The sequence below is a fragment of the Pygocentrus nattereri genome, chromosome 27, assembly GCF_015220715.1.
Source record: "Pygocentrus nattereri isolate fPygNat1 chromosome 27, fPygNat1.pri, whole genome shotgun sequence".
NCBI lineage: Eukaryota > Metazoa > Chordata > Actinopteri > Characiformes > Serrasalmidae > Pygocentrus > Pygocentrus nattereri.
The window spans coordinates 23632324-23646671 of NC_051237.1; the positions used below are offsets into that span (position 1 = coordinate 23632324).

General features: G+C 40.8%; 1 protein-coding gene across 1 annotated transcript; it reads right to left on the reverse strand.

Moving 5' to 3' along the window:
- Window positions 1–12279: 12279 nt before the first annotated feature.
- LOC108438422 (olfactory receptor 142-like) lies at window positions 12280–13218 on the reverse strand. Its single transcript, XM_017716214.2, has one exon. The coding sequence runs from the start codon at window positions 13216–13218 to the stop codon at window positions 12280–12282; it is 939 nt and encodes a 312-aa protein (XP_017571703.1).
- Window positions 13219–14348: the final 1130 nt, after the last annotated feature.

Sequence of the window (14348 nt, forward strand, 5' to 3'; positions counted from 1 at the left end):
ACTCTAGAGTGAATAACTTCTGATCAGTGAGGGTAATCAGTTTAAAATTTTACATGGTAAAAATTTGAACCCAAGGGGCAAAATATGGAACTGCAAAAACATTTCATGGACATGACCTCTTCAGTTTATGGTCCCTAAAATCTAAAACAAAAAAAGAAATTTTGAAAAGTGCCTGTTTTTTTCCTATTTTTTACCATATTTTGGCCATTATAGTTTAATTTCAATAATTTCAAGTGTTTTCAATTAATTTTGTAAAGGCTTTTGAGTAATAATGCTTCATAAAATTGCCTCTGGATTATATAATATTTGAGTAAAAAGCATTAATATTTGGGTATGTCATTTCAAGCGAAAATTGGCAAAAATAGGCTTGGAGCGAGCCTGGCACTGATGCTGTCCAGACCTGCAGACTTCCTCACCTTGATCTTCCTGAACTCCTTCCTCACCTGATGGAGTATGCACTTAACACAAAAACATGCAAGAATTTGTTCAGGAGGCAGAACAGGCTCATGCTAATGGGTAATAATTCAATGTTCTTACAGCAGATTTGCTCCTTAATAGTGATGTGTCCAGAGTTATACAATCTATCACTCACAAATACTGCCAGCCTTCCTCCTTTGCTTTTACTGCTCTCTGATGACCCATCTGCCTAAATGAGCTGGAAACCATCCAAAGTAACAACTGTTAATGTGGATTGCTATGACTCAGCGAACAGCAACACTACACTCACAGTACTCCTTCTGATGTCAGGTCAGCAGCATTAGCTTGTCCACCTTATTGGTAAGAGATTTTACATTTTCCATGATGACTGAGGAAAAAACAGGTCCATAACATCTCTTGGCATTATGCAGAGCCCCAGTACAACTCCCCATCTCTTCCTCATCAGATTACAGGAGATATCGAGTGTCTCATTTGGCAACACCTCTATGGTGTGTAGAACTAACAGCTGATACCTACTGTAAACAATAGGGCTCCATACAGGATCTTCAGACATTGTCATAAACAGAGAAAAAAAGGAGTGAGGATGTAATACCATTGAGCAATGATGAGGCAGACACATATGCAGAGATAAGCGAGATTTATTTGGGGCAAATCCAACATCAGGGTCAAGACGGTCCAGGGGCAAGGAGCCAACATGGAGAGATCGGGGTACAGACATGATACAGAAACACAGAACAAACACAACAGAAGCCAGAAGAAAACAATCACCAAACAACACGAGAATACAATGCATCTAACACCTCAAATAATACACTACACTTCAAACACTATTAAACAAGCCAAACAAAGACGAGCAATAAACCAGGAAAAACATGGAGCTTCATACTGAACAGGGAGAATCTGCTTTTAGTTACAGAGCACCAGCAAACTGGAACTCACTATAGGAAACACTAAAGTTCAGCTTGCTGGTGTCACTGCTATTCTGCCTGCAACTGTTTTGCTTCAATTTTTCATTATTATTGTCTTATCTTCATTATTTCATTTGTTTCCCATTTTTTTATTTATTATTCATATTCTTATTCTTGTGTTAATTATGATTATTTTAGTATTATTTCAGTAATTTCAGGGGGACTGGTAGATGTCCTGTAACGCTGGTATTATATTGTCTATGATGGATTCTGCCATGCTCACCACTCCTTTAAGGGCCTTGCGGTTGTACCAGACAGTGATGCAGCCCGTGAGGATGCTCTCTATGGTGCATTTGTAGAAGTTGGTGAGGATCTGAGGAGGCAGACCAAAGGTCCTGAGCCTAAATAGGAAGAAGAGATGCTGACGGGCAGATCTCACAATTGTGCTGGTGTGGTGGGACCAGGTGAGGTCATCAGTGTACACCAAGAAACTTCATACTGCTGACTCTATTAATGTACAGTGGAGAGTGACCACCCCTCTACAGCTTCCTGTAGTCCACAATCATCTCCTTTGTTTTGCTGATGTTGAGACAGAGGTTGCTGTCATGACACCACTCTGACAAAGAGCTAACCTTGTCTCTGTAAGCCGTTTTGTCTCTATCAGTTATGAAGCCTAGGTTGTGTCATGGAAATCCTAACAAAAGAACAAATTGCAAGTTTTGAATAAGCAAAAGTTATTTATTTAGGAAATGAAAGTGATACAGACCAGAGAGTGGAGTGAAGAGATGAGAGTGCATTCTGAAGAGGTCTCCCTTACATAGGGGGCTTATACCCCAAACCAGGTGTTGGCTATATACCAAATAAAGGGAAAAAAGCTGCTGTTATCAGGCTAGTGTTATCCAGTTATTCAGCCAAACCTTCCACTGCATCCCTGGTGTAATTGATGAAATGTTGCTGGTTGTAGTAGATGTAGTTTATCCACTAAACATTCTTATTAAAGGTTGACCACATGAATAACACAGACTCAAACCTTGATGCTGTTTGATTCTTTGGCTTGAATTCATCAGGGACCCCTCTTGGGACACCTGTAGCATCAATATAGACATTGTTGTTGAAACCGCCAGGAATGGCTGTTGACCTCTTTGTTCAGCAGTGGGTTTTGCTTTCATGAAGGGTAATTATGGCTACTGGCATGGTCAAGACTGTGAGGGCACATGTGCCCCTCAATGGACTCTCAAGATGGTCTTTGAGCAGTACCACCAAACATCAGCCCTGGCAATTGTCATTGGTGTCATTCATGGCTGGAAAGTCAGTTATTTTATGTGACATTGCACAGTATGGAAAGCTGCCTATATCAGGTTCTTCAGATTCATGTTGGTTGAAACATGTGTAGTTGCCTTGGACTGGTTCAAAGTGGGGAGGTACGTGGCTTGTCTTTTTGACTGGCCAGAATTTCCAATGCATGTTAATACAGGCCGAGCCACTCAGGACTGCCTTACTGGAGAATAAGAACAGAAGGCACATAGTGCGACTGGAATCATTAAACAAGCCTGGGAAAGGTGCTGCTGTCAATTCTGATTTGGCCATGGAGCATGCATAGCAATTTCATGCCTCCAAGGTGAATGCTATACAGACCATCCATTAAATCCATATAGTTACTGATACTGATAGTTAAGTATAATGGGTTGCAGTCCCTTGAGCATGGGACCGAGCTGCGGCCCTGGATCAGAGTAACACTATCCTGCAAGCCCTGCCATTCAGGACTAGACTGTTTGTAAGTGTAACCATTAACACCTGTGTTCGACCATACTTCGTCTCAACATCTACAAACCCCACTGGGGCTGTGTTGGTCTCTGAGGCAAATATATTTATCAGCAGTCATCCATTGCTGAGCATAAGTTGTGTCAGGCCAGGGGGCTACTGAACAGAAATCGAAACTAAAGATGATTGTGTTTCCTTCCATAATGGTTAAAGTGAGCTACTTTCTGTAATTTAAATCTGTTAGTATCAACATTAACAATGTGCTGAGCAACATATTTGGTTCATTGAGTGTTTGTTCTTGGGGAATTAATCTGTCAGTATCTCTATCTAGTGCACACCTTTTGCACCTAAAACTGTGCCCAAATAGTCTACAGGCGATGTTTCTAGGCGGTAAATATGGTTCTGGCATCCTTCTTGATGTATTTTGGTGCCTGGAGTGCAGGCACACCCAATCAGCACTGGATACTGCATGACGCCATCAGTAAACAAGAGACTGTGCACCCAGATGCCACGTTCATTGTTGCCAGCGACTTCAATCACTGCAACCTGACGGCTGTCCTCACCGAATACCATCAGCACATGAGCTTTCCGACGAGGGAGAGTAACATACTCTGCCAAGTTTACAGCAACGTGAGGGGGGCCTACAGGGCTGTGCCTTGGCCGCACTTCGGACAGTCCAACCACATCTCCATGTTCCTCTACCCAGCATACAGACAATTCCTCAAGCAAGCCCTTCCAGTGAGTAAAACTGTCAAAGTGTGGAATGAAGAAACTGACTTAATGCTTCAGGACTGCTTTGACACTACAGACTGGGATGTGTTCAGAACTGCTGCTATGAGAGAGGACTGTACTGTTGATCTAGAGGACTGTGCTTCTGGGGTAACGGGCTACATCAGTAGTTGCATTGAAAGCATTGTCCCTACAAGGCGCTGCAGAAAATACCCCAACCAGAAACCCTGGTTAAATGGTGAAGCTCCGTCCATGCTACGTGCTCACCATGCTGCATTTCTCTCAGGCAACACTGAAGATTACAAAAGGTCCAGATATGACCTGCGTAGATCCATCAGAGAGGCCAAGAGACAGTATAGGCTGAAGCTGGAAGGCTACTACACCACTGCAGACTCCCGGCGCATGTGGCAAGGACTACAGCACATCACCCACTACAAACAGATGAGTAGGCAAGTCACAACCAGCCACACTACACTACCTGATGAGCTAAATGAGAGGCCCAGACAACATCCCTGGGTGTGCACTCATCAGAGAGTTTGCTCATCAGAACTGGCTGACACGTTTGTGGACATATTCAATCTATCCCTCGTGCAAGCTTCTGTGTCATCCTGCTTCAAGTCCACCACCATCGTGCCCCTCCCAAAGAAAAGCATTGTGACCTGCCTAAATGACTATCGCCCTGTTGCACTCACCCCAATCGTGATGAAGTGCTTTGAGAGAATAGTCATGACTCACATCCAAGAGACCATTCCGAACACTATAGATCCTCTTCAGTTTGCATATCATCATAACAGGTCTACAGACGACGCAGTGAACACTGCTCTTCACACAGCCCTCACACACCTAGAGGGCAAGGACACGTATGTCAGAATGCTCTACATTGACTACAGCTCAGTATTTAACATGGTCATCCCACACAAATTCCCAGAAGTGAACCTGAACCATTCTTTCTTATATGTCTTGTTCCTTCCCTCAGGCACATGAGCTGTGCAATAAGGATGGAGGTTAGGAGGGGACATATACTCAGTATACTGTTCCCCACCCATTTTCTCCCTTGACTTTGCCATCAAATATTCTGTGATTTTTGTGGTTGAGTCATGACACAACTTCCACTCCACTTCCATATATATATTATATATATACAGTACAGACCTTCTCATTCAAAGAGTTTTCTTTATTTTCATGACTATGAAAATTGTAGATTCACACTGAAGGCATCAAAACTATGAATTAACACATGTGGAATTATATACTTAACAAAAAAGTGTGAAACAACTGAAAAATATTTCTTATATTCTAGGTTCTTCAAAGTAGACACCTTTTGCTTTGATTACTGCTTCGCACTCTCTTGGCATTCTCTTGATGAGCTTCAAGAGGTAGTCACCTGAAATGGTCTTCCAACAGTCTTGAAGGAGTTCCCAGAGATGCTTAGCACTTGTTGGCCCTTTTGCCTTCACTCTGCGGTCCAGCTCACCCCAAACCATCTCGATTGGGTTCAGGTCCGGTGACTGTGGAGGCCAGGTCATCTGACGCAGCACCCCATCACTCTCTTTCTTGGTCAAATAGCCCTTTGTGGTCATTGTCCTGTTGAAAAATAAATGATGGTCCAACTAAACGCCAACCGGATGGAATAGCATGCCGCGGCAAGATGCTATGGTAGCCATGCTGGTTCAGTATGCCTTCAATTTTGAATAAATCCCCAACAGTGTCACCAGCAAAGCACCCCCACACCATCACACCATCACACCTCCTCCTCCATGCTTCACTGTGGGAACCAGGCATGTAGAGTCCATCCATTCACCTTTTCTGCGTCACACAAAGACACGGTGGCTGGAACCAAAGATCTCAAATTTGGACTCATCAGACCATAGCACGGATTTCCACTGGTCTAATGTCCATTCCTTGTGTTCTTTAGCCCAAACAAGTCTCTTCTGCTTGTTGCCTGTCCTTAGCAGTGGTTTCCTAGCAGCTATTTTACCATGAAGGCCTAATGCACGCAGTCTCCTCTTAACAGTTGTTCTAGAGATGTGTCTGCTTTCTGAGGCTAGTGAATCAGATGAACTTATCCTCCGCAGCATTCTTTTCTGGGGCGGTCCTCATGTGAGCCAGTTTCTTTGTAGCGCTTGATGGTTTTTGCAACTGCACTTGGGGACACTTTCAAAGTGATTTGAGTAGTCGTGATGGCTTGTAATAGGAAATAAGGTCTTGCAGGTACTCAGGAGCAAGCCCATGTAGGGCTTTATATGTCAATAAAAGAATTTTATAATCAATAGGGAAATTAACAGGCAGCCTATTAAGTGATGATAGCACTAGACTGATATGATAAAATTTTCTAGTTTTAGTGAGGACCCTGGCTGCATCATTTTGGACTAGTTGAATTTTGCTTAGATTCCTGCTCATACATTCTGACAGTAGTGCATTACAATAGTCTAGCCTAGAAGTAAAAAAAGCATGTACTAGTGTTTCTGCATAGATATTTCTTATCTTGGCAATGTTGCAAAGATGTTAAAAGCTGTCCTAGTGATGCTGCCTATGTGTTGATCAAATGATAAATCTGAATAAATTTTGATGCCAAGATTTTTTGCTGCTGAACCAGGTGTAACTAGAAAGTAAGCGGGATTTAAAATTAAATCTGCTAATTTATTTCTTGCCAATTTTGGACCCAGAAGGAGAACCTCTATTGTGTTACTGTTTAGTAGGAGGAAGTTACATAACATCCAGCATTTCACATCTTTTACAGTTCTCTATTTTCTTTAATCTGTATTTGTCATCAGGCTTGGCAGATATGTACTGCGCATCGTCTGCGTAACAATGAAAGTTAATGCCATGGTTACTTATAACTGTGCCTAACGGTAACATGTATAGTGTAAATAATAATGGTCCTAAAATAGAGCCTTGTGGAATTCCAAATCTTACTTTTGAATAATTGGAAGATATCAGTTCGTCCAGTGTAAACAGTTTAAGTTCTGTTAAGTAAGATTTGAACGATAGGGCTGTCCCTGTGATTCTAACCATGTTTTCTAACCTTTCTATGAGATTATTGTGGTCTATTGTATTGAAAGCTGCATTGAGGTCAAGGAGCACAAAAAGAGATATGTAGCCTTGATCAGAGGCAAGAAGAAGATCATTAGTTTATCTTAACTAGGGCTGTCTCAGTGCTGTGGTGTGGCCTGAATCCAGATTGGAATTTTTCATATATGTGGTACTTATGTAGATATGAACTAAGTTATTGTGCCACAGCTTTTTCTAAGATCTTAGATATAAAAGCTAAGTTAGAAATAGGCCTGTAATTAGATAATTTGCTAATATCAAGATTTGGCTTCTTTATCAGAGGTCCATAAAAGTCCATAAAAACTTCACTGGTGAGACTCACCGGAATTTGTGGTTCAGTATCTGTCTGATTTTTTTGTGATTCTGGAAATCACACTAAACAGAACAGGATTATATTTATTATTCTCGATCAGCGAGGTCAGATATGCTGAGCGAGCTTTAGTGAGAGCATTTCTATACTCTATAAGGCTGTCCTTCCAGGCAGAGTGGAATACTTCAAGCTTGGTTTGTGGCCATTTCTGCTCTAGTTTCTGACTGGTGCGGAACCAACAACCTGTTGATGAATGTACACAAAACTAAGGAGATTGTTGTTGACTTCCGAAGAGTGTGAGGTGACCACCCCCCACTGAACACTGGCTCTGCTATGGAAATCATCAGAAGAACCAAGTTTCTTGGTGTCCACATCACAGAGCACCTCACCTGGTCCCTCAACACCATCTCCATAGCCAAGAGAGCCCAGCAGTGCCTCTACTTCCTGTGGAGACTGAAGAAGGCTCATCTCCCCCTCTCATCAGGGTGGATGAGATCCGCCCTGAGTTCCTTAAGGCTCTGGATGTTGTGGGGCTGTCTTGGCTGACACACCTTTTCAACAATGCGTGGACATCGGGGGCGGTGCCACTGGATTGGCAGACTGTGGTGGTGGTGCCTCTTTTTAAAAAGGGGGACCGGAGGGTGTCTTCCAACTAATGGAATGGCTAGAGTGCAGCTCTCCTCATCTACTGGGATTTTCTCAGCAGGTGAGGTGTTAGTTGCTTCAAAACGAGCATAAAGTGCATTAAGCTCATCTGCAAGTGAGGAGGAAGAGTCCCTATCACACATTGTACCTTCTTTGCAGTCAGTGCACAGTCCACTCTACATACACGTCTGAGAGCTGAGGGCGAAGATAGTTAGATTCCACTCTGTTCCTGTAGCTCCTTTTGGCCGGCCTGATGGTCCTTTGAATGTATCTGGCCTTCTTGTAGCTAGCCAGGTCCCCAGAGTTGACCAGAGTTGAGCTATTAGTTTGGCTTGAACCTCAGCATTGATCCAGAGTTTCTGGTTGGGAAATGTTCTGACACCGATTTTTGGTACAATGCCATCAGTGCATTTATTAATGTAGCTTGTCATGGAGTCTGCGTATTCATTGATGTCTGTGCCAGCTGCATCATTTGAACAACTTCCAGTCTGTGGATTCAAAGCAGTATGAAGATGGCCTTCTCACACTATTGATAGACTGATCTGAGAATTGGTTTGGCCTGTTTAAGTCTTTGTTTGTATACAGGCAGGAGAAGAATAGAGGTGTGATCAGCTTTGTCGAAGGCAGGGCGGGGGAGGGGGTTGTAGCTGTCATTGAGTACAGTGTAGCAGTGGTCAAGAGTCTGTTCTCCACAGGTGGGAAATTCAATGTTCTGGTGGAATTTGGATAGAATCTTCTGTCCAAAGTTTGCCCTGTTAAAATCTCCAACCACAATAAAAATAGCTTCAGGGTAAATGTTCTCAAGTCCATTAATGATCTCGTACAAAGTTTCCAATGCACGTGACTTATCTGTCTGATGCGGGATGTAGACGGTATTGAGGATGACAGAGCTAAAGTCTTTGGGCAGAAAAAAGGGTCAAGCTTTGACTGTTATGAGGTCAATGTCTGGAGAGAAGTGACTAGCTAGAACTGCTACATCTGTTCCCCATTTGGGCAGGCGTGGGCTGGAGGTTAGGGATCCCATCTCAATTTGCATCACCAGTGTGCATTATCCGCATCCAGCAATAGAGGGAGCTCTTCGCGCTGCAGACTATGATCACGTGACGTAAGTAGGCAAGAGGCAGAGCGAGGTGAACACGCTCATCAGACACGCGATTTCTTAGTCCGGAAAAAAAATGAGCACAGCCAGGCCAAGTGCCGAAAAATCTTCGAGAAGCGAAGACGTACGTGAGGATGAATTGGTTCCAAAAAGGGGAGGCATGTCTGTAGTCTGGGAATACTTTTTTGTCGAGATGACCATGCTCAATCCAAGGTTTTGTGCAAAGAATGTCGAGCTATTGTGGCTACAGTCACAGGGAACATGACAAACCATTACCATCACTTAAAACACAACCACAAACAACTGTATGAGGAGTGTTCAGCAAAAAAGTCTGAAAGCACGGTTAGATCTACCTCTTGTCACGATGCAGCTCCAGGTGTAAAAGAAAAATCCCTCGCTCAAATGTTCGAAAGTGTAACTCCATATGACCTGGGCTCACGGCGTCACAAAGAAATAACCGATGCCATCACATACTACTTGGCTAAAGATATGGTGCCATTTAAAACGGTTAGCAAAGAGGGCTTTGTGCACTTACTAAACAAGGTGGATAAACGGTACAAGATTCCATCACGAAGGCATTTCTCCCATGTTGCCGTACCAGAGATGTATGCTCAATGTGTTAGAAGTGTACAGTCCGAACTGAAGCAAATTGGATTCTTTGCGTGTACAACGGATCTGTGGTCCAGCAGAACAATGGAGCCATACATGAGCTTGACAGTTCACTTCAATAACCAGGACTTTGAACTGAAAAGTCGAATGCGTGACTAAATGTAAAATATAAAGACTAGGTAGAAGTCAGGAGAATTAGTAGAAAAAATGAAAATGGATCGCTGAGCTTATTTGCAGTCTGTTGGCAAGTTTTTGGCTTTAATTGTTAAATATTTTCTGACTGTAGAGTTCTACACTGTAAACAATGGTTTGTCCGTTCAACCTAAAAAATTACTTAATGTGGTAACAAGATTGAACTGTGTTTAATCAACTTTAAATAAATACTTTTAATGTCTTTTTTAAGGTTGTACGGACAAACAGCATTTTACAGATACCTAACTTTTAGAAAAAACTGCAAGTTTTTGTGCTTTTATGTTGGCTATGTTGCTTCTGTGATGCTGAGCTCTAGCTATAATAAGTTTGTGCTATTACCAGAAAAGAGAGCTTTTGTTTGTATTTTATTTCATTTATTTTTTAACCTTATTTTTCTATTATTTCCTTATGTATTTATTCATTTGTTTTATTATTATTTATTATTACTAAATGTTGAGAGAACAGCCTTGCACCGCACAAAATGTTTGCACTATTATTACTTGTACACATGTTAACTAATTTTAGATTTCATCTATTGTTGAATAAACCTGCAAAATATTTGGAATTATTCTGGATTCATTACACAGTAAAAAACAAAACAAATTAACGTGCTGCTGTTCAGAGAGACACTACATTTCTGTATTTTAATCTTAATTTATCGTGTTTCACATCGATATCGGGATATCTCACAATGTTATCGCACATCGCAATTCTAGTCCATATCGTGCACCCCTACAAGACACCTAACCCCGGGCGCTCTGGGCAAGTGTGCTCACTGCCCCCTAGTGTGTGTGTGCTCACTAGTGTGTGTATGTGGTGTTTCACTTCACGAATGGGTTAAATGCGGAGTTGAAATTTCCCCAGTGCAGGACTAATAAGGGTCTCTTAATCGAGAGTTCACCATGACACATACCCCACCGCCCCTGTCCTTACCAGAGTCCAGAGTTATGTCCTGAAGGTAGATGGAAAAGTCGGTCAGAGTAATGCCTTTTTTTGGTGTTGCCAAGTCTCTGTGAGTGCTAAAATGCAGCAGCTCTCGATGTTGTGCTGAAAATTGATCCGTGTGTTCAGTTTGTCAATTATGTTCTCCAGCATTTGAGCATTTGTGACCAGAATACTAGGGAGCAGAGGGTTGAAGAACATTTTCATTGTCCTGCATAATATGCCAGAGCATCTGTCCCACTTGCACTTCCTACTGCTCCGCTGGCATGCACATGTTGGTAAACAAACAGGCAGAGAAGCTGTGAAGGGGCAGCTGTGAAGGTGCAGCACCTCATGTCTGAGTGTGTGTTTGTATTAAAGTTTGACAAACTCTTCTGAACATCTGATCATCGCTCAAGACAATCATATTGAATCAGAGAAACAGCAGAATAAAACACAGAAAACTGTAGAGTTTACCCAGAGCTCTCACAAGTGCGACCAGTCTACGGCACACCAGAACCAAAATCGGTGCAGCTTTGTAAATGAGGGTCACCCTTAAATGTTCTCTGAGGTTAAATAAAGGTTGATTGTTTGATTGATTGATACTGATAGGATTCACAGTATAATCAATGCCAGGGGGCTCTTTACAAAATATTCCATATGAATGACACATGCAAGTCATTTTTTTGTCCAGCTCATAAAGATTGGTACACAGAAGGGTCTACTTAAAGCAGCAAAAAATAAGTAGGCACCAAAACTGAGCCATTTGTATGAACTGGAGATGAGTAGGCCAGGCCCTATGAGCTCTGGAGAGAGGAAGGTCTTTAATTCATGTTTATAACAGTGACTTTGCAGGGTGCATAAATATGCATATAATTAAAGAAAATAATTTTTCTATGTTACATTTTGGTATTCAATTCATGACAGTTGTAGTCTCAGGACAGGTGATGGATCCGGAACATATCTAAGAAACTAGTCTACAGTAAAACACCCAAACAAAAGGGCATATGGTCATAGGTTTATAGCATTAAGTTTTGGGCAAGAAAGCTCATCTCACTGACCCTGCAGAGTGATGAAAAACATTATCAAATTCTTGTTTACAGCTTAAAGTGGTTTTAGTTATCCTGTTTTTACACTCTGTTCTTTCTTTTGAGTGATGTAGTGGACTTCACCTTGAGATCTTTCTGAACTGAAAAGAAAACATTTAAAATCACAAAAACAATCTAACAATGTCCTTTAAATGTTGAATTCTATGATGTATACAGGTAATTCATATGATGAATAGTTCAGTGAAGTTTGCAGCTTAATGAATGGCTAATACATAAGCTTCTATGTTAATAGTCAAAGTTCACTGACTCTTTTGTTTAGACAGTTAACATTGCACAGCTTTCTGATTGAGTCCAAATAAAGTCAGGAACAGCCTCTGCGTGACAGTCTATTTGTTTTTAATGGGGAGTGTATATATTTAATTAGTTTGTTTGCAGAGGTAATGTATGCTTATATAAACTTAAATGTGTTCAAACTTTTGGAAAGAAAAATGGGGAAAAAATACATTTCTTTGAATCTTATGGCATACAGAATAAAATAATGATTTAAACGTTTAAAGGAAATTAAAATTAAAATGACATATGTGTCTTCCTTTTCCACATCATTTTTTTGATTTTACTGTAAATATCTTGCAGTTTTAAACCATACATAATAGGATTAATAAGAGGAGGAATGACCAAATTTTCAATTGATACCATCACAGAAACAATATGTGGTATATTTCCTTCTAATCTGGTGTTAATCACCTCAAAACAGGAGTTAAAAGAAAAACTGATGAAAATGAAAAGGTGTGGGAAGCAGGTCTGCAGAGCTTTTCTTCTGAACTCTTTGGAATTCTTAAAACAGATTTCAAAAATTTGAACATATGAGTAAATTATGAAGAACAGTGGTGGAAATACAGTAAGAATTAAACCAAACAGTCCATAAGAACTGCTAACAGATGTGTCTCCACAGCTCAGCTTTGCAATTGAATAATCATTACAGTAAATTCTGTCTAAATTAAATTTACACAGCTGAAGTTGGTATGTTAGTATTATTAATATTCCAATTTCACAAGCAGGAAAAAACCAACAGAAAAATAAGAGCTTTTTAACAGTGGACATTTTAACAAGGGTTGCATATTGTAATGGTTTACATATTGACACATATCTGTCAAAGGCCATAACTGATAACAGTGTGAACTCTGAAGCTCCATATGTGTAAATAGAAAAGGCCTGAAGCAGACAGGCTGAGTAAGAAATAACTGGTCTTTCAGACAGAAAATCACTCAGCAGTTTAGGATAAAGTGCTGATGTTCCAAAAAGAGAATTGAAAAGTAAAGCAGCAATGAAAATGTACATCGGCTCATGGAGACATTTGTTTGTGTAAATGACAAAAATGACAACAGAATTAGAAAAAATAATCAAGAGATAAACTGTAAGAGTACTTATAAAATAAAAATATCTGTACTTGTGCAGTTCAACATGCCCATCCATAAATAAGTATATAACGGCAGAAGAATTATCCATGAATTCCCATGAAGTTTGTCTGTAAGATGTGGTGCAGGTCACAGTAACATTTCAGGCACTTTAATCAGGCATTCACGTACTAGAAATCATAAGCAATGATGATCTGGTGCCTTACAGCCAGGCTGTGGTGAGGAAAATATGTTTGTGTTTATTTGTACTTTCTGAAAAAGTGACGTCTGTTTACATAGGGACTCATCTCCAGCCCAGCCCATTTTTGTTCCTATAGCAACAGTTAAAGAACGCTAATAAACTGCAAATCTCCAGTGGATTATGTGGTTAAAATGTTTGACATTTCTTATTAATATATATATATGTGTGTGTGTGTGTGTGTGTGTGTGTGTGTATATATATATATATATATATATATATATGTGTGTTTATAAAAAACAGAATCTTTGATTACTATAATCAGATATAATTTCCCTTTTCTCTGCTGAACTTCCTGTCCTTGATCTTGGTTAAAGTTTGATTTAGCTCTTTTTTTTCTGTCTACAAACAAATTTTTGTTTTATGTTTTATGTTCCTGTAGCGAGCCATGTGCTACCCCAGCCCCAGAATGGACAAAGGAGGCAGAAGGAATGAGTGCAGCGGCCAGGTTTTTTTTTTATTATTATTTTCACACCACATGAAAACAACTAAAGAAAAAAACAAGCTTGCCATGTTACAGTGGCTTCAAAACTAGACTTTTTAGTCCTTTTTCTGTTGAGCCTTTCAGCTCTTCAGTTTGTTGCTGCTACTGCTTGTCTAATTAGTCCATGTAGCTGTTGAAATGGATCTAAATTAAAGCTTGATGTTGGGGATAGTGCATTAAGTAATCTGATCTCTTAGGGGAAGAAGCAGTTGCAGTGTTTTGAAGTGGGGGAATGATTGCTCTGCCAGGTAGCAGGAGGGTGAAGAGTCCCTGAGATGGGTAGGAGGGGTTGTCCACAATGCTGTCAGACATTGTGTATGCTGTGCCTGAGGTAAGTGGTGTCAATTTTGAGTAAAATCACCTTGTTAGTTTTCAGAGCTTTTCTCACAATATGCTACAGGTTCTTGTGGTTTGACCTGGGACAGTTCCCATTCCAGACAATGAGACACTTGGACAGGATGATTTCTGCTGTCCTCCTGTGGAATGTGATGAGGATGGA